General features: G+C 51.3%; 1 protein-coding gene across 5 annotated transcripts in view; it reads right to left on the reverse strand.

Moving 5' to 3' along the window:
• LOC124175115 (homeobox protein homothorax) overlaps positions 1–25,434 on the reverse strand; it is a 285,128-nt gene that overhangs the window by 55,747 nt on the left and 203,947 nt on the right. For all 5 annotated transcript variants that reach the window (XM_046555027.1, XM_046555025.1, XM_046555024.1 and 2 more), the window contains one exon: positions 395–471. In XM_046555027.1, the coding sequence (XP_046410983.1) occupies positions 395–471 (77 nt within the window). The remainder of the gene's footprint in view (positions 1–394; positions 472–25,434) is intronic.

Consider the following 25,434-nt stretch of genomic DNA (forward strand, 5'->3'; position numbering starts at 1 on the left):
AAATAATCATCGCTCGGTAATCATCGACTGCACAGGAGGCTCTCGCCTCGACCCACATCCTCTTACAAGCTCTTCGAGCCTGTGTTCTTTCGTGTAATACGTACAGCAGGCATAATATGTATGTATATTGTGATAAAAGTGTAACACGTGTCAGAGAATGTGGGACGAGTAGCGTACGTACGTAGGTAGGTATAAACGGGTACGGATACCGGTGACGTCACACGAGATTCCATGATCGTCGTGCGATTTATAAATATATTCGTGTAATGGTATGCGTATACATTGTACGGATGAAAATTCTACCGTTGTACTTTAGTTTAAAGAAAAAGGAGACGTTTAACTAGATCACGAGGGTAAAGATATTTTCTAGAAACTTTGTTATCAATCGACTCACCAATTGTTGACTTGAAGGATCGTCAGCCCCGTGTCCTGTGCGAGCTGCTTTTTCTGGTCTTCCGAAGGGTAGGGATGCTGCAACAAATGATAGGAGAAAAAAAAATGACGGTTAATTCATATTTTCAGGAAAATTTTGTCTCAGGTACATTTTGAAACATATGATTCGCTCAACGATCTGCAGTGTTTCCTTAATTCGTAGTTATTCTTATTCAGAATTCATACTATGTATCGTTACTTTAACTGTTCATGGAATTTTTTCAAGAACTTTTCCAGCCTTAAGCTCAGCTTGGGAAAAAGTTTTCCGGGATTTTTCCCTCGCTGCGCCAGGGAGTAATAAATACAATCCGCAGTCAGAGAAATGAGGGGGGGGGGGATATTGAGTCACATATCGGAAATGTACGCAGCGCGTTAATTTTTCAAGTCCCGCACCTGCAGCGAGTTATTATATTTATGTGTCGTGAGATAATAAAAAGGGAAGAAAGTGTCGTTGGCCCTGCAAGCTGGTCTTATCGTCAGACGGATCGGGGGCAGATGGTTTGCTCGAGGCGGCGTGATGGCTGACCCGACGACGGCGAGCCGCTGACCTTTGAATACTTGCTAATTCCGTTTATTCTCTGAACGCGGTTTAACTGTTCGAGAAAAACGCCCATACGCAAAGGCCGAGTAAAAAAGTGCCCGCAGTGCATCAGGGGAATCGGTTTACCCCGCACGTTTCTCCGTGATCGTCAGATTTTACGAGGTTTGAGTGAGAAATTACAGTTTAATTAACGCGCGGCGTGGTACAACTGTGGTAGAGTAATCTTGATCGGAAGTTATAAACGTGGACAAGATGAAACGAGATAAAATACAAACTTGTCTCAACTGTGGCGGCTGCGCTACGCCGATGTTTATGTCTGTAGAAACGCGCAGATACGCTGCCTGGCACCCGGCTTCATTATCGAGTGAAAAACTGCCAGTAATTGCGAGAGGGACCTCAACGTCTCGTTACTTCGTTCTCGAATGGCGCCACCATCTCTTCGCCTCTCGACGAAAAACGAGAAGATTCACGACCAGCCGCAAGGGTTTCGACATTTTTTTATTCAATTCAACGCTGAATCCCGCTCTTTTCATCGATGTCACATCTTCGTATTCCCGTGATCAGGTTTTTTGGTTCACCAGATTTTCACACCGCTATCCCGCCCCTTGCACTCCCCCGTAAACTCTCTGTTTGTCCCCGCAGTCGATCCCCAGTGATTATCGATATTTATTACCCAGAGGCATATTTTTATGTACCCATTATGCCACTTAGATCATGCAGAGAACCGGAGATCGCCGTCTTTCAGGACAAACCTATCCACCCAATATCCGCGGCATTCATTCATCCGTCGCCGTTATTGAGACGAGACTACGGGATAAGAGGCAGCTGCCTTCAGACGAGCTACTCCTGTTGAAACTCAACACCCTATCGCGTTCAGGATTGGCTTACGAGGCGGGTATCGACTGTCGGGATATCGTGCCACGATACTCGGTTGCAAAAAGACGACTCGGATATTCCTCTCTACATCCTAGTCCTTCACGCAATTTTCAGAAGAAACTTTTTCAAGTTCGCGTAAGGGTAAGTAAGGGAAAGAACTCGTCGCGACACCAGCTCAGCTGGACGATGCTACCGATGGCTGCTGCTTATCGAGGAACGGAGAAATACGGTCTCTCTTTGTAATCCCCCGCCCCCTCCGCCCCTCTCATCTGTTGTTATATGCATAAAACAATCAAGATAATTGTCGAAGGTTCGTGGGGACGACGACTGCCGTTCACCCGAGCGAGTTCTGGCTGCCTGCTAGTCGTTCCTCCCCTGCACGAGCCGAAGCTATCCAATTACATTGAAAACAATAGTCTTAAGTGCCGGCGGCGGGTCGAGACCACCCCGCGAGCATCCGAGAACGTACCCTCGCAGACGGGAAGGGAGGGGTTCGTTCACTTTCGTGTATTGTGGAAAACCACTCGCAATGTTCGCGAGTCGGAAGACGTTCGGGAGGTGGGGGGGAAAAAGTTGGGCCGAATCAGCTGACCGAAGCTGCAGCTTTTGAGAAATCGGGCGCGGGATTCGGCACCCCTAGTCGTGGCAAGCGGTGCAGAAACGGCTGCGAAGGGCTCGTCTCGAGGCAATCGGGATAACGGGACGACGAGACTCCGGGACTCATTTACACACTTAGCTCGCTTCCTCCGGATCGTTTCCGCCTCCTCAGACCGGGTTTCCCTCAAGACAAGGCGCCACCTTCTTCCAGACAAAACCCCGTCGAAGAATCGTCGACCCAAATCGTTTTCATATTGTCTTTTTACCGCTCATTTTCGTTTTATCGCTTGTTTGCCCTCCCTCTCCTCGCCGCGCTTCCACCTACTGAATGGGTTAATTCTCTCCCCTATACACTTGCTCCGCTGCTGCAGCTCCGCCCTCGTTTTTGGTATTATTCTTATTCTCCTTCCGGATCAGAGGAGAGGGCCGGAAGCCGTGTGTCTTTGCATGGCCAATATCCCCGGGTCGGGATTCACCGATTCCCTCGTCCTCGAGGGTGCGGACTGGCAAAAGACGCGGCACGAAGACGCGTTCGACCGAAAAGACTCTTCAACGATATAAAAGCCTGCGTGAAGTTACGACAGGGGTGCGGATCGCGAGGCACCAATCCGAATTGGCCTTCACGGTTCTCTGATTTCAGTATAATTATCGACACACCCAACCACCCCCCAGGTCGGAGGGTCGCGTCGCCGGTGCTCCGGGATCGAAGTCTCGGTAATTTGCGAGGAGCGTTTTGTCGCATGCTGCGTCAGGTCGATGTCAGTGGGCGTGGATGGGCGCGGGAATGAACCCGGTGCGCGCCTTGGGTTCCGAATGACACGTCGATGACGTCCGCTGCTGACTCCGGCTAACGAGCAGGGCGTCGGGGGCGTCGGGGGCGTGGGAGCCGACGGAGATCGCGCCTCGTCATCACGCTCTCGCCTCCAGGGGGTGCTCGTTGCCAGCCGCGTTCGGTGCACCTCCGTCAGGAATTACGTCTGTCCTAGAATTTGACGGAAGACGCGACGTCAGCGTCCTTTCCTCAACCCCGGAACGTAACGTCATCGAGCCGGTCTCCTCGGAGCGAATAGTACGCGGACTGCGATAATTCGTGCAAAACGGGGTCGAATCGCGCCTGCACGGTGGCACGGAACGCACGGAATCGAGCAAAGACGCGCGGTGTCCTTCGTGAGATTTCCCACGTGATGAGTCACGGCAGAAGGGACGCGATGTCCCTTTGTATGTAATTATGGAGAAACACAATGGAATGCATCGGCGGTATGCGAGCGCGACATGCCAGCTACGAGAGTTTGTCTTGATACCAGATAAGCCGGAACCTGAAGATGGTATGCCACGCTGGTGCAACGCTGACTCGGAGAGGGACGAGGCAAGAGCAGAGAGGAGACCGAGCGCCAGATATCGCGCCAGGATCTGCTTCGTCACCGTACCAGGCGTGCGCGCCCGTCTATCAGTCAGCCAAACTAACAACTATTTCAAGCCTCTGCCTTCCAGACGAACCTCGGACCAACCGCCCTCTCTACCCATGATACACCGGGTCGAATATTCCCCCTATACCCGGACTCGCTGCGACAGGTGATACTCGAGCTCTCGGAAAGATTGATCCTCGGAAGAAGCCTCACCTTCTACCTGTTGAACAGTCCGAATCTGCAACTGCGTACCTACCGCGCGTCGAACTTATCGTGCACGGAACTTTGGGTACCAGAGGACCTTCTCTTCTCGTCACGTCTCGAGATGCAGAAGAAACGAAGGAGTACACCGCAACATCACCTGACGATCGAGGGGAAAGTTTTTAATTTCGTATCTCTCGCGGTCGATTAGACCCACGTGATTACCGGCCGTTTCATTAGCGGGACGCAATCGTCGCGGGGGTCGACAAGCCGGAGTTCCCCTAATCAATGGAATTGGGAGACAATCCCAGGGGTCAGCGGTGTAGTAGACTCTCTTTCCCCGGGACGGAAGAGAGGCGGAGAGTAAAGGCGAGATTGAACGGCACGGTTCGTGTTAGCCCGGCGAGTCTTCCCTTCGACGACGGTGCGACGTCGGCTTCCAGGAGGACACAATGAAGGAGGTGCGGTCCCTCTGTTTCACCGCGTCGTAGTCCCGCCGTTCCACTTTCCACCTCGTCCTCGCGGCCAAGTGACGAGGAGGCGTCCGAACATGTCCAAGCGTTCGTTGTCGGGGTTCCATTACTCCCTCTTCGTCCCTCTCGCAGGGTCGAACGTGAGCTCGAGGAGCAGAAGTGTCGGTATCGTGGCAGTCGCGCGCGTGATAATGACAGGTCTGGGCGTTACTCGTGATTGAGGTGCCCGTGTCACACGAGATGGCAGGGAAGGGGGAAAACGCAAAGATAGTCGGGGAGTTTTCGCACCGCCACGCCCATCCGTTCGCTTCGTTCGCTGAAAATTGGCGAAAAGAAGAAACGTGCGTACGAATGCGCGGAGGAATATAAAAATCGAGTCGTGGAACGGGGAGGAAATTCGGAGTCGGAGACTCCCACGCTTTTCGGTTTCACGGATCTCGACCCTGCCCGAGTACGAGTAGGTCCGAAATCCATTCGACTAAATTACATAGTTTAAATGGATAATTAAATAGCAGCAGAACTGACTGAGGGACTTTGGACCGGGGATGATTGCCGGTTTCGGATGTAAGCATCAACCGGGAATTGGCGCCCCGGGCCTTGGATTCGGAGGAGTTTCTGCTGCCCGCCCTGCAACTAGAACGTTTCAAACGTGATAATTATCTGTATTCCCATAAGCGAAACGCGCCTCGTTCGCTCGCCTCGACTCGAGCCAGTCGAGTAAGACCTGCCAACGAGTGGCCGGCCCTCCCCTGCGCCTCGTTTTCTACCGTCGCAAACCGTGAGGGCACAAGAAAATTGGTGTACAACGGTCCCGTTACGCACTGAGCTCGGCTCAGCCGGGATGTCGGGAGGAAGCGGAGTCGAAGGGTGCAGGGCGAACCCTCTATCATTGCCGCGCAGCTATGCATAGATTTTCGGAAAACACGCCCAGGTCCGACCCTAACCTCCTCGGCGGCTATAAGCGAAATAGCTGTTAGGTGATATTGGAACGGCGTGTTGTGAAGCTATCAATATATTTTTCGTCCCCCGTCTCTCTCTGTCGCCCCGGAACCGCGACGCCTCGTCCTCTTCGCACTCGCTTCGAGGAGCCCCTAGCGTTTAGTGTCAATTTATTCGGGATTCCCGAGATTTCGAGGCTTTGCCGCCTGCGATCAACCTCCCCGTTTGCATAATATTGTATTTATTTCGTCTTGTAACCCGCCGCTCACCCCCGCCGCTATACGACCCTATCCTAAACCCGCCACCCGGCAATGGCACCGTAGAGGCACCCGGAATGGGCTATACGGGTTACCGAGGAGCATGCAACCTCTATTGAGACCAACCAATTTGGGTTTGCAATATTGGATCGTCTACCGAAAAACGAACCCCGCAACCCTTACCGTCGCCCCCACGCACGCTCCTCTCTCATTCCGTTCAATAATTTATCGCCAGCTATACGGGGTGTTTTTCACGAAGGCACGGATCTGAACAAGAATGTAGTTTCCACGGGATTCCATAGGTTTCGCATTCGATCTATAAAAATATAAAAACTCGGATGTCATTCAACCGTTGGTCCGATTATTAAAGCAGCATGTTTCGAACTTGAACCGAAAAACAATACCGCCTTATACCCTGATTCACACTGTCGCTGTGTGTTCTCGAATCAATCCGCAAGTGTCCGGGAGGAATTTGATATTGCCGAATGAATTTTAACGTCGACTGGTAATTCGGTGTGAGTTTTCATCGTTTCGCGAAAATTCTTGCGCCGTCTAAGAGAGCACCTATAGGGAGTTGGTAAGTTGGCGGAATCAGCGGGTTAGGAGGAGCCGAATAACTCTGTAACTAGCGGAGAAGTCACCCGAGTCCACCCACATACCGAGCCGCCACCCCCGAGGCTTGCCCGATTTTAATCAAATTCCAAACATGGCTGGGCGCCTTTCGCAGAATGCGAATTGGCCCCGTTCTGGTGAAGGGTCTCGGAAAGTTTCGCGTCGTTGAAAGAGCGCCGGGATGGCACGGCGGTTCTATAATCTACCAGGTGGAAAACCGAGCGCACACTGACGGCCTCAACGCGGGGGTTTAAATCATCGCTCCAGCGTTATAACAACGCGCCGAGGATTCAAACTATGAAATACAAAACAGCCGCGGCCCGAGGCCACGTTTCAAACAACGAATATCTGCATGCGCGCGGACGCAATCCGCAACGGACGTAATTTGCCAATATATCACCGAGTTATAATAAAATACAACATTCGTAATGAGGACGCCGGTGAAGCTCCATAAATTTCAAACTGCAGCGCGAGATGAGGGGTGGAATTTTTCGACCCGGCACAGTCGGTGGTGCCGGCCAAATGCAGGCCGGGGGTTCGGAGCCGATAATCGATTCTGCGAGCGTGTTGATCGATTCGTGAAATACCGAGGCGAGCCCTGAACGTACCTGGCGAAAGGGTTGAAAGGTGCGAAAATACGGAGGAGTAAAAAGTCGAAGGAGACGGAGTTCTCGCGGAATACAAAGCGGCGCGCAACGCGGCGCAACGTCTTTAGAGGCAATTAACGTCCGTGGTTATGAGATTCACGGGTTAATTAACACGGCTCGGTGCTGATTAACGATTTCCAGCGCACCTGCGCACACCGGTCAACCCACGATAATAGACAGGTGATTGTCACGGCTTCTGGCAACGCCTCGAGCTCCTCGGGGGCGATTGTGTCGATGATTGCGCGTCCTGATTCGACCGAGTCACAGGCGCCATAACTGGTTTTCGAACAGTCCGAGTTCAAATTCCGGTTAATTTTTGTCCAAGAAAGATAGTTGAGTGTTTGATTTACGATCGTTTCGGAGATACGTGCACGCGTGTACAAGAAAGCGGAGTGACGATCAATGACCGCGCTAAGCGATTCGAAAAAAACTCGTCCGATCTCACGGTCAATTGGATTCGTCGAAATCGATTCGGACCGCGAGGGGAGCGGAGGGTACCTGCGAGTAAAAACCCGCGTGGTGAAATACAACCTGGAATAAAAACGCGATCCGTCAATAACCGGAATACGGAGCGTAATGGGCCTCGAAAACGAGTAAACACGAGCGCGTATCTGGGCGCAGACAATCTGGTGGATCGAGCCCGGGTGGTGACCCACCCCATTTTACCGGGCGGTCCGGTAAGCCGGGTGCAGGCTGATACAGTGCCGCGCAACGCCGAGTTCAAATTCATGCATTACCTACGTGACGTCACGGGGCGAGCGGGGTGCACCGAGTGCAGCCATAAAACAGCTCGAGGATTATTCAATGAGGCTTCACCCGCATAAAAATATATTCCCCTGTCAATCCGTCACTCGCACACGAGGATACGTATAACCGTGGTGGGACGGTGGTTCCGAATTAGATTATATGCATATTCTCCGCAATCGACGAGGTATCACTTTTTGGAGGGGGCTGGCTGGAGCTTTTCTCGTCGCAACCCTTTTCTCGCTCCTCGTCGATCCTCGCGTCCGTAGGTTACACCCCGCAAAAAGGGAGCATCGGACTCTCAACGACATGTCGCCGGACTACGGTGCGGTACATAAACAACTGGGCGAGTCGCTGCGCTAGCCCAGCTCGCTAATGACGGGATATTAAATAACGATAATGACGCCGTCGAGGGTTTTTACAGCGCGAAACGGAGCCGGAGCCGCGCAGGGAGGGGGAGAGGAGAGAACCGAACGGCGCCGGGAACAACGGATCGAACGGAGACGAGCGATTGTGCGGCGCGGTTGCGGGTTGCGGATATGGAGCCGCCGGAGGCCACGGCTGAATTTCACAAACTTAATTAACCGAGACAATGAGCGGCACCGGCGCAATCGAGCCCCGCCTTTCGCAGCCGCGCCGCGGCTGAAATACGCGGCGACGAAAACCGAAACCGGAACGCGTTACGCCCGCGAACTCGATTAACCAGAGACGCGGCGCATCGATGGTGGGTCCAGAAAATCTACCGAGTACATTATTATCGAGGCTGGACCCACCTTTCGAGTATCTCGCGATCGCCGCCGCGCATGATGAATAGACTCGCGCTGACTTTATGCGATCCGACATCGCGCCGCGACTTGTTTGCCTGACGAAAAATTTTCGCTCGAGTAGGTAGACGACGGGCGGACACGTAACCAGTCTTCGCCCGCGTTTGCATCGGTCAATTATTCATGCGCCAATGGTGGAGCGAAAGAAAAAGAATCCGAAGGTATTCTCGACCTGCACTCGCGTCCGTGAGCAACAACGGACTGTTTTTTACACCGATTATATTTGGAGTTGTAGCCAGGAGCTGTGCGCGGATTACCGTCTTCGAGTCTTGTCTTGCCGTTTCGCGAAGGAACTCTGGTTTATGACAAAGTTTCTTGTTCCTTTCTTTCCCGTATTTTTAACGTATTGAACGGATGTGTTTGCATAGTTTTTCCGTCACGTCACGTTTCTGAGAATATTTCAAGTTCGAACGGTTGGTAAAAAAAAAAAGTGTTTACATATCTGCTCGTTTAGCCGTGAATTTTCTCGGAAACACGAACAGACAGAAAATCTCAGTATAATCCGATTCGCAATCAGCAATGAAAATAAACCGGTCAATCAATACCGTTTAAATCGATCGAATATTTTCCTCAAATACGTATTATACGAAACAAGTCGCAATTCAGGCGAATGGATGCTCCAGCACTCGGGAATTTTGTGCCGAAGTAAAAGAGAGGTAGAAAAAATAAATTCTTGGCAGCTGGCTCGAGGAGCAAGGCGTCTTGTTGACCCCAACAATGTCCGGTCTCCGAGTCGCGATTAGATTTCGCTTGAGAGAGTCGAGCCTTGTCAGCAATTACCGAAGAATATGCAGCAAAGTGCATTATCCCCGGAATTTCGATCGGACGATCTCGATTATTTCTAAGAGCTTCGAGGTGGATCGGTGAGTGAAAAGGGACGAAGGGTGGAGGTCGAAAAACGGCTCGCGTGAGGCTAGCCTTCCTTGTGGCAGCAGCGCGATTATCGGTGGATGAACGAGCAACGCGTGCGGATCCGTCAAAGATCGGACGAACGGTTTTCGCGGGTCTCGGCCCGGGGCGAGGGTGCCTGGCTATTTACGAGGCGGCGGGTGCGTAGGTGCGTCGTTCACCCTGGGGGTGTGGGTCCGCATGAGCAGACGTGATACGGAATATATGAATAACAATAGGAGTCGCGGCGGTATCGCGAAACCGCGCCGTCCGTGATGCATTGCGGCCGAGGGATGCCACGCGATCTCTCTGATTAGCACTATCTGCCCAACTACAGCCTCCGATTCCGCGCAGCGATCGATTCTTCCTCGCTCCGAAGAAATCCCACCCCGCTGACACCAAAAACCATCGATTCCCGATCTCGTGATTACTCGCACTGGATCCTCTTGGCTCGCGATCCACCAGGTATACATATAGACCGTTGGTCAGTCCCCAGTCATCACCAAGCCGACTTCCGATGTGTCCGGTGTGGTTGAAATATCGGCTCAACGAGGAGGCGAGCGTTCGTCTAGTCGGTTTGCGTCGTCCTCTCGACCCGTGCGCCGTTTGCTCTGAGTTTTCTGCAATTTAGAGGTGGCTGCGGACGGAAAACATATTCCGCAATATCGCGAACACCCGCCTCCGTCCTCTTCATCCCACGCCGTCGAAAATAAACCGCGCAGTTTCGTTTCGACGCGTCGCTACGCATTGCTCACGGAAAATGGTCTCATTCAAGTTTGTAGAAATTTTTGTGGGCGGATAACGCGGTTCGTGGTTCATTATGTTTTCTCTCCTCGATGCTGTTCCCGATTTCCATCAGATTCGAACGGAAGTTTTGGTTGCGAAATATTGATTTTTTGTTTTTATATTCTGACTGGATCTAAAACATACACAACCCACACACTTGATTTTGGCAGCAAGGCTGAATCTTTCGCTTTGGAAATGACCACTGACTGAAACGTTGATTTTTTTGTTTGCAACTTTTGTAAACTGATTCAATTTTTACCCCAGTATATGAAATTTCTTACGCTCGCTCGGTGAGAGCTTGATTTTATCTCTCGTCTGCGTCATTCAACAAGCGATTGCCCAACTATCATTTACTAATCCTCACCCTTTCCCCGTTTCAAATCCGCTCCTCTCTCCTAACTCTTTCTCAGGGGATCTGACTCCTTCACCCCCGAGAAATTACTTACCCTTCAGCATTATTGAACAACTAGGGGTAAAATTGTGAACCCCTGAATAATGCGCGACCCTAAGACCCAAGACCCTTGCACGACATCGTGAAGAGCTCCCTTGACTGTGACGTGCCACGAAACGCATTGACTTCGGTTACCTCGTCGCTTGCGCAATGCGTGGTTTGGTTAGTTTCTAAATAATTGGACAACCATCAGCGATGGATATTGCGAAATATTATGGGCCGGAAAATGTGTTACGCAAATAGAGCCGCGGGCATACCGTGCAGCGTTCTGAATGAATGGCTCGAATCTAAACTCGGAGCCGTCAGTGCAGCAACATGCATTTCGCATTTCGTATTTCGCATACAACCACCGACGCACCGGTTCGTGTGCGGGTAGCTTATTCGCGGACATTCCGATCGAGGCCTCTGCGCGGTGTGATAAAAACCGAGCGCACCATACGCACCGGGTACGCGAAATGAAACGTGCAGCGTCAGGATCGACGACCGGATCGCTGCGGGGGATGCGGACAAAAACAGACCGCTAATATTTCCGCAGCGCGGCGCTTTCGCGTGCGAAAAATCACGAAGCTTGCGACGTCGGTGCGCACCAGAGGCGCGTGTTCGTCTTGATGCATTGCGACATCTCCGGTCGCGGGGTTGTCGCCGGTACGACGGGACGTCATGTTTATACATTTCAGGTTACAAGAGCCCGACCGACAACAATCCTCTCAGCGAGAACGTATTTACGAGATATAACCGGACGCGAGCCGCAGTCGTAGACGTGTTTCCTGCAAGCTCGCCACTTTTCCGCCCTCCTTCCTCCCCCTCGTCGGCGATGGGAATCCAAGGAAACGACCGCCTCCCGGTCTTCGCCGACTTTCAATCTGTACTGGAAATGCTAATCGGGACGCGATCCCATTCCGGCTGATGGGCGAGGGTCTCAGGCGAGTAACTAAAAGCTCTTTTCCAGCGCGGATACCGCCGAAAAAGGGGTCGGGCGATTTAGACCGCAGAACTATCAGGTCGGCTAGGTCGGGGCACGGAACGCAGGCAGGGCCAGGTTATGCCGCCCCTGGGACGAGCCCTGATGGGGTTATGGGCCTCGGAGGCCTACTCTTACCACCTTGCGACGCCCGCTCGCCCTCCCATTCTATTCTATAATATCCTAGGAGATGTATTCGTCCTACAGGACGCCCGCAAATGCGTTCTAGATTGCATTCGGATAGGGAGATCTTCAGCCGGCCACCAATCTTCGCCCGGGGATAACTTGAAATGGGATTTCTGAATAACTACTAGCCCTTCCACATCTGTTTTCCCCCGAAATTACAAATTTAAAAAAGAAAGCAGAAACGGAAGGAAAAAAAAATTCGATTCAAATGCCATACCAATTTCCAGATTACAGGAACGTGTGTATCGCGTACTATATGTGTACGTGTCGTTGCTTCTTTACTGAATTGCCACGTCAATCATTATTATTATTGTAGAAACAGTCTTTTTCCAGACTTTAACTCGAGAGAATGTATTTTCGTGAATGTATGATTTTGCCCTGTATTTTCTACGTTTCTCTACATTTGCCTTATAACTCGGAGGACCCCTTATTTTTAAAGCAACATACTAAAGTTACAGTATGCTACAGGTTTACTCACGAACTGCATTCTGCAAATTCAAAGCTTACCTGTAACAGAAAAATAAAAATTTTATTAGAATCAATCTGTAGTATAAATATTCTTTCTTCACTCTTTTATTACCATTCTTTCCCGTTAAGTTTATTTTTATTTCATTATCTCGCTACCTTCATTCCACATTTTTTCATTCACGACACTCGTCGAGGACGGGTGAATTTGCCTTGGGGCATATCAAGTCTTGGATAAGTAAGAATAAAGAAAGAAAAAAAAAACAGAAAATCAAAGAACAGAAACGTGCAGGACAAATAAAAAGTAACGATAATAAGGGGAAACTTTTGACGGGAATCAAATGGCCGAGAGCCGAGAGGGATACAAGATCGTAATTAATAAACCGGTATGCAAATTAGACGAAGGACCTTACGTATTCTGTTACAGGGTCCGAGAACCGCGGCAAACGCGACGACTCGGCACTTCGTATACGTGTATCTACAAACTAAACGCCGTGGCGAAGAGGACATAAAGTTGAGGTGAACCACCCAGGGAATGGCGAGTATAAAAACCTGAGTGATTCGCGGGATATTCGAGAACAGATAATTCCTGATTAAATCGAACGCGTTTGAAGTCGCGAAAGCCCGGCGCACGATGATCGCCGGAAGTGAAACGGAGGAGAATTAATCCGGGGTTCAGCTATTTCCGCCGGAAGATGATGCATGTGCGAAGGGGACGCGAGATTCAAGGCCGATACGCCTCTGACCCGACCTCCGTCGCCGCTCTTGCCCGCAGAAGGACGACGGGAGATACGTTTTCATTCGGCGGTGGCGTGGAAAAAAGTGAAAAAGACACGCGTGTCGGATACACGCGAAGATACACGGCGCGGGATACGCGGCGTCGGCTCGGCACAACGTCGAGGCGGTTTTACACGGCCGATCGACGGGGGGCGTCGTAATCAAATACCGCCTGGTCTCCGGCTCTTCGGTTGAAAAAAAGCTCGCGCCGTGCCCCGGAGGGAGGGCAAGTCGGTGGGAACGGAACGGCGGAACGCAACACGGCTCCGCACGTTTCCGCGGGCCGCATTAACGAGCCTGTACCATGACGGTGGAGAGGAGGAGAGGAGGGAAGAGGAGGAAAGAAGAGATGAACCGCCTCGGCCGAACGCCGTTATTGATTGAGGTCATTACGACGAGCCGGACCTTCGAATATCTTGGTCTCTCGATATCGAGGAGAACGGAAAGAGGCGACCTGCAACGAACGCCCGCACTTCGGCATTATCAAGCCTGCAGGATTTTTATTTCCCCAGAAGGACCTTTGCGTAGATATACATGCATGCATATACTCCGTATATTCCCCGGTTTCGCTCGGCTCTTTCCTCTTCCCTCTGTACAGTTGTTTCGTCCTGCCGAGCACCTTTTCTCCGGTTCGTCTGATTTTTCTTCTTCCTTTTTCACCCTGTATACTACATACGGGGTTGATATATCGTCGCATTATTTCCCGATTCCATTCTCGGCGGTATGATTGCGCGCCCTTTCTATAACGGCGAGGTTGCAGGAGCTTCCTCCTCTCCTCTCCTCTCCGCGGGTAGGTATGTAAGTGTGTTGTACGGATGTATGCATGCACGTGTATACCGGCGTTGGCGGTATGCTAAGTTTATGTACACGAGGGATGTCTCCCTTGTAAAACCATTTCGAGATAACGCATTCCGTCCATTACACCCCTGCATTATGTATGATTTCGTATTATATCGGTGTGGCCGATCGGTTTATGCTTTCATATTTTCCAAGGGGTTTTCTCATGCCTGCCTGCCTGCTCCTTTCTTTTTCTCGCCCTCTCTCCCTCGCCCTCCTCTTAACTATCCATCTTTTTTCTTCTTTACACCGATTGGAAACATCGCGAATATAGATATTCATACATTTCTCCCGACCCCCGCAACGTCGCTGCCCCCAATCGAACCTTTCGTGGTCCCAGGGTGGTTCTGTACTCAGAATCAGCTATGCGCACAAACACAGGCTCGCCAAGGAATCGGTCTACCGACTACCTCATAAAAATTGCAACCGGTGCTCTTAGGAAACGATCCTCGCCGCTCTCCGGGGAGCCCTGTGTCCTACAGGAACCATCAAAACGATTACCAGCTATACATCTTTAACGGCTTTCCTCCTTCCCGCCCGGACTGGGATGACCAATCCAGAAACTCGAGGTGTGTTATAACATATAGCGCCAATGCGTGTGACGGTCGTTTCAATTTCCACGCAACGAATGATTTTACTCCATTTCTTTTTTAAACGTACTGGATCGAGTTTGCAGACATTGTTCGAAAATGAGAGAGGTGAAGTTTGACGAGGCCAGCCTGAAGTTGGATTAAGTTGAACATCGACGAAGTTGAGGACAAAGCAAGAGGATACCGACGCGATGCGTGAGCGCGATACTACCAAGCATGCAGGCAAGTGCAAAGAGTATCGATGCGTCCCTCCCGTAACACGAATCTCTGTCCCCCCTCTCAGTGATTTCCACGGGGCCCGCAAGCTGGGGCTTGAGCACGATCGTTAGGCGGTAACGGTGTTCAAGGTCCGAGAAAAAATCCGTCCTATTTATAAGGTTATCATTTTCAAATAGCGATGATCGATGAAGTAAATCGAAGAAAGCAGGAAAGTTTCACGGCTTGATTAACCACACGCCGCGTGTATTCGCGTGTTCCATTTTGCGCAGAGGGTAAGGTAGTAGTAGCAGGAGGTAATAGCTGACCGGTGTTTCGAAAACAGAGTGCAGTCGACCATAATTTCATCAGAGACGGGATATGGGAGAGAGGGCGTGAAGGTGGCGCGGGGTTCGTACGTTGGCACCGCGGTGCACGGCGTTTGAATTTGATTAAGGGTGTGAGAGCCCGGTGACACCGTTCGCGACCGCAACCCCGGCCGCGCTAGTCGGTGGCTGCAACTACTGCAATTATCCGCACACGTCATCCCCGTGCATTACTGCCTCCGGATTTCGCGTCCCGGCTGTGGTCAGCTCCGAGGGACTGCAGGTTGGGTCTGAAATTTTTATTGGCTGTCTCACAGCCGCCGCGGAGTTGTTTCCGCGTCGAGGATACGAGGTAAGAAGAAGTCGCTGAAGAGGCGCCGCGGACGTGTGTTTCGGTTTGTAATTAGGGGTGAGCCGGGTGGGCGAGAGCGAAACGTATTCCGTTTTTTTCCGAGTCGCTGCACGGGACGAAAAAAGCAGGCGCTGGAACGACGAGCGAACGAACAAACGGAGAGTCGTAAAGACGGTTTACTACCCGGACCGGGTGCCGGGTGACCGTCGCGAGGCGGTCGAGTCGCGACGGAGAGTTACAGCCGCGGTGGTCGAGCCGGTGATTGATGTCGGGGAATTGAGCGATCATTCTCGATAAGTTGGAGGCGGACACGACGCGGCTGAGCCGGGACACCGATCGCGAGTCCGAGTCCCTCGGTTATCGATTAACGAATCGGCCGCTGATAATTTCCGCATATCTCCGCGGATCGAGCGCCGCGAGAGGCCCTCCGAAAGAATGGCCCTTTCGTCGAGGGGATGGGGACGGGCCGAGGGCCGACCAATCCCTCTCCTCCTGGAGGCGCGGTAATCCTCGCGCACCGGCGAGTGCAGCCGCGGCGTAGTCGAGGCAATAACGACTTAGGTCGAGCACCGGACGCTAATAACAGGCCGTACCGGCAGCCCATAGGCCGTTGCCGGCAACTGCCTGAGAAGAAATAAAAACCTCCGGAAATTATTATGGTGGACGAGAGATGGGAGCGGGCGTTCGGAGGGCCGAGCCGGCAGAGCGGCGATCCTCGTCGTTCCAAGGTTCCTAGATCCCGCGGTGAAGTCGACGTCTCCCGGCCTCGGGTAAATAGTTAAAGTGGTGGATACCCGCCGGCGCAAGTATAACGAGTGTCCGGGACGCCTCCGAAGGCGAGGTCCGTTTTTGCCACCGAGTCGCCGGGCGGATTCTTTCGCTCGCGCGATGAGAGCGGAACGCCGACGCCAAAGAAGCGGAGGCTTTCAGATACGCGGCAAGGTCAGGGAACCGAGAATCGCACGTCGGAGAGATGTATCAACGCATTCGGAGGGTGGATGACACGGACGAAGATCGGAAGTTGCACGAATATGACGTCGCACCAGAGTAACAACTTTCTTCCAGCGAGCAAGCCGTGCGCCGGGCTTGCGGTTATCACGCACCGTTCCGGGTCCTCTTTTCTCGTCGTTGCAAATTTATTCCTCGTCATTTGCTCACCCGGTTTCGAATTTCGATCGCAGGTGTAATATTCTACACTCGCAGATTCTCGTATTCAATAGACTGTATTATAACGGAGATGACAATTTTTCGACGTTGTTTGGATTGCAGCCTATATCGGAAGCAAATATTCAAGTATAACAATCAGTTTCTGATTTCACGAAGACAGTGAATCTCGAAAGTTGTCGATGCTTTCGTTGACGAATAACAACTATCGATCTGCCATGGTATTAACTTACCGTATGGTATCGTATTTAACTTATGAGAACGTACGATTACGAACGTTCTTTGAGTAGAAATTAGACAAGGTTAACCTATTCCTATAATTATTTCACGAATAACGACCTCCTTTCATTGAAATTTTACTCGTCGGACCTGCCAGCCGTCGTTGAATTGAAAACAAATTCCGTTCGATCTTCTAATTTCGATACCTCATCTGCAACAACAACTTCCCCGAGCGTATCAGAGATAATGTGAAGTATACCCGAGGTATATTTAGATTACTCCCGTTGGAAAATGTAATCTAGCTTGTCTAACGAACCGATCAATCAAGTTAATCAAATCAATCGCTGCATCTGGATACTGCGAATAAGATCCTTTGACCGTGGGCAGAAATACACGTCTCTACAGGCACGTTGAATACATGTACACGGATAAAAAAAAAAAAAAATACGGTTACGTAAAACCGGGTGAAATCGAATAATCGTCGAGCTCGTTATCGGGAGGTGAGCGAAGATCTATAGAGATGGTTGACGTTCGATAAGAGCGCGAGTGTACGATAAAAAGTTGCGGATAGATACGGAATCGGTGGTGAACAATCGCGCTGATTAGCGCGACGCTGGCATACCGGCGAGTTGTCGTTGCGTCGTTAACGCGGTGCAAATGAAAGCGGATTCGAGGTGACCGTCGAGAGGTGGACGGGTGACCAATCGACTGTGCAGCCCGCGACGTCGCCTCCTCCTCGGCCACCCTGGGCGCCTCGAAGCACGCGGCGAAACGCCGACGGAGTGCAAGCACGCACGCCACTCACTCACGCCCACACACGCATGCACACACGAATCCGAGAGGCAGGTGCTCCTCGCGCCATTGGCCACATCCTCACCAACATGGCCGTATACCCCTTTCCGCTCCGCGCGCGCCCGACTATCAACACACCGACTCGCCGCCTGATCCGCGCTCCTCTTCCTCCTCCGCGTACACACACCGAGCTTTTTACCATTGTGTGCACGCACGCACCTCTCCGTATCGCCGAGACTCACTCCTACGTGTATTAATCGTCGGTACACATGTGCCACCTCCTTGTATATTTAGCCCGACTTCCCCGACACCCGTACTCTTGCGACACCGAGGCCAATTCAGGATCGGACCCACGACCGCGCTGTGACGTCGACTGCTGTCGCTTTGTTTACATCTTCTGTAGAAAAGTTGTCTAGGGGGAATAGGAATACCACTTTGACCCGCGTCAGTTCGGAAGAAACGTTGGGACTCCGGGATCAAGACACTCCGACAAACGACATTACCGGGAGTTTATTTTTACCGAGGGAATCAGCTCTCGTCGATCGGGACCGCAAGCTTCGAGAATAAGCTGGAAGACGGGTTGCCAGGCTTGTCCAAGTCCGGCTATCCTGGATTCGAGGAATGTCCTACGCCACGTGGATTTCGAAGACCGATAATGGTCGTGAGGAGAAGCTAGGCAGACACTGTGTTTCGTCTGTCTTAAGTTTTTGTGTTCCGTATACGGGAGAAGTTCTTAATAGCGGTTGTTCTTGCTCGTCTCTCGCTCTCGGAGACCGAAGCTAGTAATTATAAGTACGGGGTAAACACAGACCGGAGGAGAGTCCGGAGTTCCCTCGGAGTCAACCAGCCACTCGACCGTTCTTTTCACCCGTCCGTTTCGTTCCTTCGGAACCGAACTCGTGTTAGTCGTCTTGTATGGATCGGTGTGTTACTTCTCTTGCCTCGAAGAACGCGCCTCGCCTCTCGTCTTTGCAGGCTGTAATTAAATATTCGAAGGCCTCGGCGTTTCTTCTTTCTTTCTTTCCTTCTTTCTTTCCCTCTCTCTCTCTCTTTCTTTCCTTCTTTCGTTCGTTCGTTTCTTCCCGCCCTCTGCCTCCTTCGCTCACTCCTCGTCATTCGGTCTTCGGTCCGTCCGAGGCTTCCTCGTGCAGCCACTCGACCGAGAGAAAAACGAGATAAACTCAGACTCGGACGCGTTCCGAGGAAGCGGGATAAGACGGCTGCGGAAGAAAATAATATGGAACCCAAGAATACTTGCAAGATTTTTTTCTATAAATCATTCGGTGCCTTGGAAATTGCCCATAATCGTGTATGCGAAGCGTCAACTTCTCTTCCATGGAGAGTCTCTGCAGTCGGTGAGTGCAGGTTCGTTTTTTTTAAGACAAATTTCATACCCACTCTGTAATATTCTCGCAGCTGGGATTCGCCGCCAATTAGCCAGGTGGAAAATGACCGCAGAGAGCTCTGCGTTTAGGCGAAACGAGAAACGACGAGCAGCAAACGGCCAAACCCGGCACTCTTGTTAATGTTAATTATACCGACCATTTTAAAAGCGATATACGCAACACCGTAGCCTCTCTTTCCTTCAAACGATTATCACTTTCGTGGACGACGACTTTCTCAGGAGTCGTGAAGCCAAGTGCTCGTGCGATAAAAAATAACATCGCATATCTCCAAGCGCGTATAATTTGAAGTGATTCCAGCTCCGCAGTCACGTTGGAAGAAAAAGATTTGCCGTATTATAAAAACTGTGTGAATAAACTTCCGTCCAGATGACTGTGCTCCATGATTTCTGCGACAGAAACGTCAGAATTTAATCTCAACAACTTAATCTCTCCTTTCACAACGCGTACGGAATTTTTCCTCAGGGTCTAAGACGACGGTATGGAATGTCGCGAGAATTCTACCCCAGGGAAAATTCAAATCTGATATAAAACCGCATACTGCTCGCGTTGCCCTGTCCAACATGTTTCCTATATGTGCAGCGTGCAGCGTTATACAAAGGCGCTTTTGTCACATTTTAGATTTCAACTAATACAGCCAAATACGGTAGGATGATAGATTTTCTTCCCTCATTCAAAGAATTTATAATACTTAAGTAGGTACTAGATTTTTGTCTGATTGTGAAAAGAGACGAGACCAGACTGACTTCAGGTCCATGGAACATGGAAAGTGGGAAACTGCGGCAGAGATTCACTAATTGATAACTGATGAATAACGAGTGATTTGTTCGAGTGGCCCGTTGATTGTCCGTGGCCATAGATATATATACACATTTATAGAGAGAGAGAGAAAGAGAGAGAGAGAGACAGAGTGGACTTCGCCCCAAGGAGCATTGACGAAAGGTCCGTGTCGACAGAGAGGTTTATGTTCAGGAATGGATGTTCTTCTTGGCGGGTTAGGCGATGCCGTCGGTTTGCATGTCTGCGTGGGTGGTTCGCTTTGGTGTGAGAAGGCGCACACGCACGGGCCACACTTGCGAAAGTAACGTTGAACACGAATACAATCCCGAGCACACACACGGCGCAGTGGCATATGGGAGAGCGAGACAAGGGCGGCACAGTTGCAGTAATAACGCGCTTTTCGGTAATGCAAAGAGTAATTAACATTCCTGTTTTAATTACAGTCACCCCCTCCTCCCTCCTCACTCCCCGTCGCGCTTCCTCTTCCTCCACCTCCTCCTCATTCCCCCGACATCGCCGCTTCCCACTCCATCGGTGCCTCTTTATTTTCACCACCCCTTTCGTACCATTAGCGAGCACTGGTGCGCGGAAGCTCAGCCCCTCTACCTGATGCTGCTGCTACTGCTGCTGCTGTTGGTGGTGGTGGTGGTGGTGGTGGTGGTGGTGGTGGTGGTATGTACAAGCCTCTCGGTATAGCTGCTGGTTGCGAGCAGCTACCGCGTGCAGCAGTTTTTATTACCGATGAAAAAAGCGTTTTCAAATTAATCAACTTAACGCGTTTCCTTTTGGACTTTAACCGTACTGCAATATCTCCAACTCTGTATCGCACGCGGTGTCAACGTTGCTGCAAACATTCGACAGGCTATTCGGAATATGCTGACATCTCACCTTCAACATTTATTTCGCATTAATCTGATCAATAGGAATGAAACTAGATTTAGATTATTTTAATAATGATGAATTTTTGTCGACTACACGGATTTAGAGATGTTTTCATGCGTCGTTGTAGTAGCTGTGAGCAAGCATTTCTATATTCGTCCTTTAATCCCATGACGCGAACGCAAGATGAAGGTAAAACTCAGATCCGAGGCAACCAAGATTGCAATGTAACGGTAAAAACAATAAGACGGAAACGTCACTCCGATGCAAATAGTAAGCTGTACAATCCGCATCGTGCATCATGGTTCCCATATCAATCTCACGCAAATTGACGTCCTTTTCGCTGTCTCAACGATCCGGAACGACGTCTCTGCAGCAGGCCGAAGAACCGTTCGCAATTAGTTTTCACCTCCGGGTTTGCCCGTTAGCAAAGTCCGTTCCGAAGGGTGAAATCTTATCGGCGTCAAAAGCGTAGCTTCGCCCGGTCTCCCCGCGCCTGCAGTACCTAACCGGGAGCAAAATCCGCGGACTTGATCCGCGTAGAGCGGGCGGCGGCATAACGCGGGGCAGGGTGGTTAGAAAGGGGAGGATAGGGGCAAGCCGGGAACCAGAAACCAGAAAGCAGAAACCAGAAACCAGAAACCGGGAGCCGTCCGTACGTACCTCGACCCCGTGACTAGTGGAAGGGGTGTCGTGATAACGTCAGGGTCTGACAGAGTGCCGTTGCTATCGCATCGCCACACGCCGGCAGAGAAACAAAATGGAACCAGCCCCACCTCCGTCGGGCGACGCCGACGCGGACGCCTCCGTCGACGGTAGCGTCGACAGAAGCGCGGGGTTCCTTCTACCCTTGCCTTACCACCACCGCCGCCCCCCCTCTTTTCTCCACCTCTCACTTTCTAACCCAGGGTAGCTTGCGAAGGTAGGTAAGTCGCGGCTGGCGTTAACCCCGTGACCCCGCGGGCTCCGTTTCAGGCCGTTGTTCCTCGTCGCGTGGGAGAGAATCGGGAGATAGGAGAGCCTGGAGATCGCATCGCCTTGGTTGGATGGGTGTTATTTATTCCCGAGATGAACGTCTTCTCCGTGAATTTTCGAGCTTGCGGTAACACGCCGCGTAGGGTGAAGGAGGCTGGTCGGTTTTTGTTACCGATTCGAAACGCAAGCTCTGACAACGATCACGGTTCTCGATTTCACTACAACTTGGATCAGAGCGGGATGACGGGCGGTTGATCAACCCTGATCTCGCTGCATCGTCTGTCCCGCCTCCTCGAGAGCAGAAGAACGACCCTCCAGCTCTCAGGTATTACCTGGTATGCAACCAGGTTGAAAATAATCCGGAATTGCCGCAAAGCTTCAGCTTGCACGGCCGTACGAGCAGCTCTCTCGTTTTACTTTTTTGCCAGCTGGCCGCCTGTTACAGCAGCAGATGATCTCCGAGCGTTTCTCCGTCCGAGTCTCCTCTTCTCTCGCATCCTCGCGTTTTATTTCGACCGTTTGTTTCATCCGACGAGTAGGAGAGATCGTACCGCGGGTTCGTTCCTCGCGAAACGCAGGGAATACGTAGGTCGTAAGGAAACTAGTAGCCTCCTCATCCCGAAAATGGCGGAAAACCGATCCGTCCCCGGGTGAAACGGAGGAAGAAACAAAGTACCTAATTGCCGTATTCGGCAGACAGCGTGAGAAACGCGTCGCGTCGGTGACAACGCGGGGTATAAATCTCCGACGAATCGAAACCAGCGTCGAAGGGCCGGGAGATTCTTGTTTACGCGTCTGACAGAAATCTCTGATTTTAATCTCCCCCCTCCGTCAAAGGAGTAACGAGTGTCTCGCCTCCTCGAGACTCCCGAGGACGGATGGACGATGGAACTCGAAGCGCACCGGCCTCGAATATCGAAGACGCGTCCCAGCCGCCCGCGCAGCATCTTCTCGGAACTGGTCGTCCCGGCCGCCGCGGCGCTGCGGTATCGTTCCCGGTTTCGAATTTAAACCGAAATAATTAATCAGACTGGTTTGTTGTTCGCTAGTGGCGGTTCTCTACGCCCGGATTCTACGCGGTCCGGCCGTCCGGCCGCCTCGGGTTGGTCGTATCCATTACATTACACGCCGCGCACACGGAGAGCCGGATAATCTCGGCCTCCTAATTTATTCACAACGGCTACAAGAAGAAAGTTCTCCCCTCTCTTCGCCCGATAAATCTTTTTCTCTCAGCGTTCCGTACATACGCAAACGTTTCTCTCTACCCATCCATACTTCGACTCACCTCAGGTTATACGTTTCTATCATACCGAAGAATCACTCTCGCGTTCTCCTCCGCGACGTTTTCCGCATTCCGCTCGACGAACTCGGGACTTTTCCGAAATATTCCCACATCTCGCCCGGCATGCATGCGTAAATTTCAACCGTGCATCGCCGCCCCGGTATTAGCGCCGAACGGGGTTGTTCAAGGGTGGTTCAGGAGCGAGGCGGTAAGCCGGCAGACGCAGACACACCTGTGTCCCTGCCGCTGCTCCGCCCCCGGCCAGGCCGTCGACTAGATCGATGCCGGGACTCTCCTCTGCCCCTTTCTCTCTCTCTCGCTCTCTCACTCCCTCTCATTCCCTCTGGTCTACTGCACTCAGTGCCTCGGTGTCTATCCGCGCATCTCAAGAGCGACGTAGGAACGTTGAGGGCCGCTGCAGCGAACAATTTGCATTCTCCTCAACGCGACGACGACGAAGACGAAGACGAGCCGGAATTTCAGAGAAGCTCGGCTCTCGTCTCCGCGTTGAGCGAGGAACTGTACAAAAGAAGAGTATAATAACTCGTTCCAAAGCTCGATAATTCAGATGGTTTTAATTAATGCCGGACTACCCGCGAGCTTGTAAAAATTCTTTTTACTCCTGTTATACGAGACGTCGGAAGAGCCCGCCGGTTCTTACTTAACGGTTTGAGACGGTGAGGGGGCGGCCCTCCAAGTTACCGTCGCGACGTTGAGCGTCGGATTATCGCGGTCTATACACACTTTGTACAACGCTGAAAGACCTTAACGCCCGTCGTATACTTTGACAAGTCTTCCGCGCCTCTCTCTCTCTCTCTCACTTGCTCTCGTCACTCCTGTGACCTTTGGTTTTTTTCCTCATCTCAGGCGACAGCCGTTAGAAACACACACACACATATACACACGTTTCGGAACCGAATTAAAAAAAAAAAGACAATGCAGGATCAAAAAAATGTACACGCGGCATTCGCGCGGTTTTAGAATCGACGGGATGGCTAATATGCGTCGACCAAGGTTCGTATCGGGTTCTGGGGATCAGCGAGTTCTATTTTTATCTGACATCATCGAACAACCCCGTCGGTGGAATTTGATTGGCCACTCGCCACGGGATCAGAGTTGGCTCGCTCTGTGTTTTGTGATTAGAAGTAGGTACGAGGTTGGTAAAATATAAGGTTGATTATACATGTGGGTATAACAGATTACACGCTCGTGAATTCTTCAGCTATATTCTCACTGCAGTTCTAACGTAGAATTTATTCTCAACGGCGTTAATTTCCGATTTTTCTAGACACGGAAATATTCCCGACACTGATACGTATACATATTTCGGAAAACAACAGCTGGGAAGCAATTGCGGTGAGGAATGAAATCGTTTCGTGGTCGCTCTGCGGTTCCACAAGGAAAACGTATCCCTCCGGATATCAAAAACTGTTATACGGTCTCGAAAACGTTGAGAAGGGCCGTGAAAATGGGGAAGGAGAGGAAAGAGAGAGAGGAGAAAAAAAGAAAAAAAATTCGCCAAGCCAAACGAAATATATATCCGTATCCGACCACAAGCTTCCATTTCCGGTCGCTGCCGGCAGGGCCACTATATTTCCGGGACATTTATCCCAGTTTATCCCGTCGCGCAAGAAACGAGAACGGGAACCGACTGTCGCGCAGTGGGAAAGGAAGAGAGTCAACGGAGGGAAAAGGTCCTGCAGTCTGCAGCCGAGGGAAGAAAAAGCCGATAGATTTTATTTCTACCAACACATTCAGCGATTTTCTCCGGATGGGCAAAAATTCGTCGGTTCAAAAATTTCGCCTCGGTATGCGGTATAAAATTCGTCCTCGTTCTTAGACGGTGAATAAAGAAAGATACAATACTTTCTCATCGTTTTGCCGTTACAGGTTTTACAAAAGGTGCGGATCATGTGCCAAGTTAGCGGTGCATGAAAAAAAAAGGAAAGAGAATAAAACTAAAATGGGGTTGTAATTCACGATCAGAAAAACTGTTCGGCAAATGTGTGCTACCTGCGCAACACGTCAAGGCACCCACATGTACCACCCCCTCGATACCGCACGTCTTTCAGGACGCGGGATAGATGAAGAAATAAGGCGATTATAAAACTCGCGAGTTTGCCGCGGCGCAGCACGCAGCTGGGAGAGGTAATTACACCACGTGACTGTTGGTACAAGGTGCCTCGCCCCCCTCCCTAGCGGTTCCCGGTTCCCGGTTCCCGGTCTTCGGTTCTTCCTTCCCGGTTCCCACTGCGCCTCCTTCCCCGAGACGCGAGCAACGAGCAATTTCATTACTGCTTAACGCCTGTCATAAATCTCCCCGGGCCCCCCGCGCGCCCCTCGTCATCCCGGCCCGCCATACCTCGGATCCTTCGACTCCTTCCAGGCGATCCTGCCTCTCGCTCCCACCCGCATCCCGGCGTACGTATACCTCGACCATCCCTCGAGAGCCCACCCTGCACTTTTACGCCACTATTTAAGGAAAAATAATGATGAGAGGATATTTTCAGCCGGTTTTCTTTCTCTTTCTCTCACGACGTACACGCTCGCGACCCTCTCGACCTCCTCGGGCTTTAC

The sequence above is a fragment of the Neodiprion fabricii genome, chromosome 2 (assembly GCF_021155785.1).
Source record: "Neodiprion fabricii isolate iyNeoFabr1 chromosome 2, iyNeoFabr1.1, whole genome shotgun sequence".
NCBI classification, from domain to species: domain Eukaryota; kingdom Metazoa; phylum Arthropoda; class Insecta; order Hymenoptera; family Diprionidae; genus Neodiprion; species Neodiprion fabricii.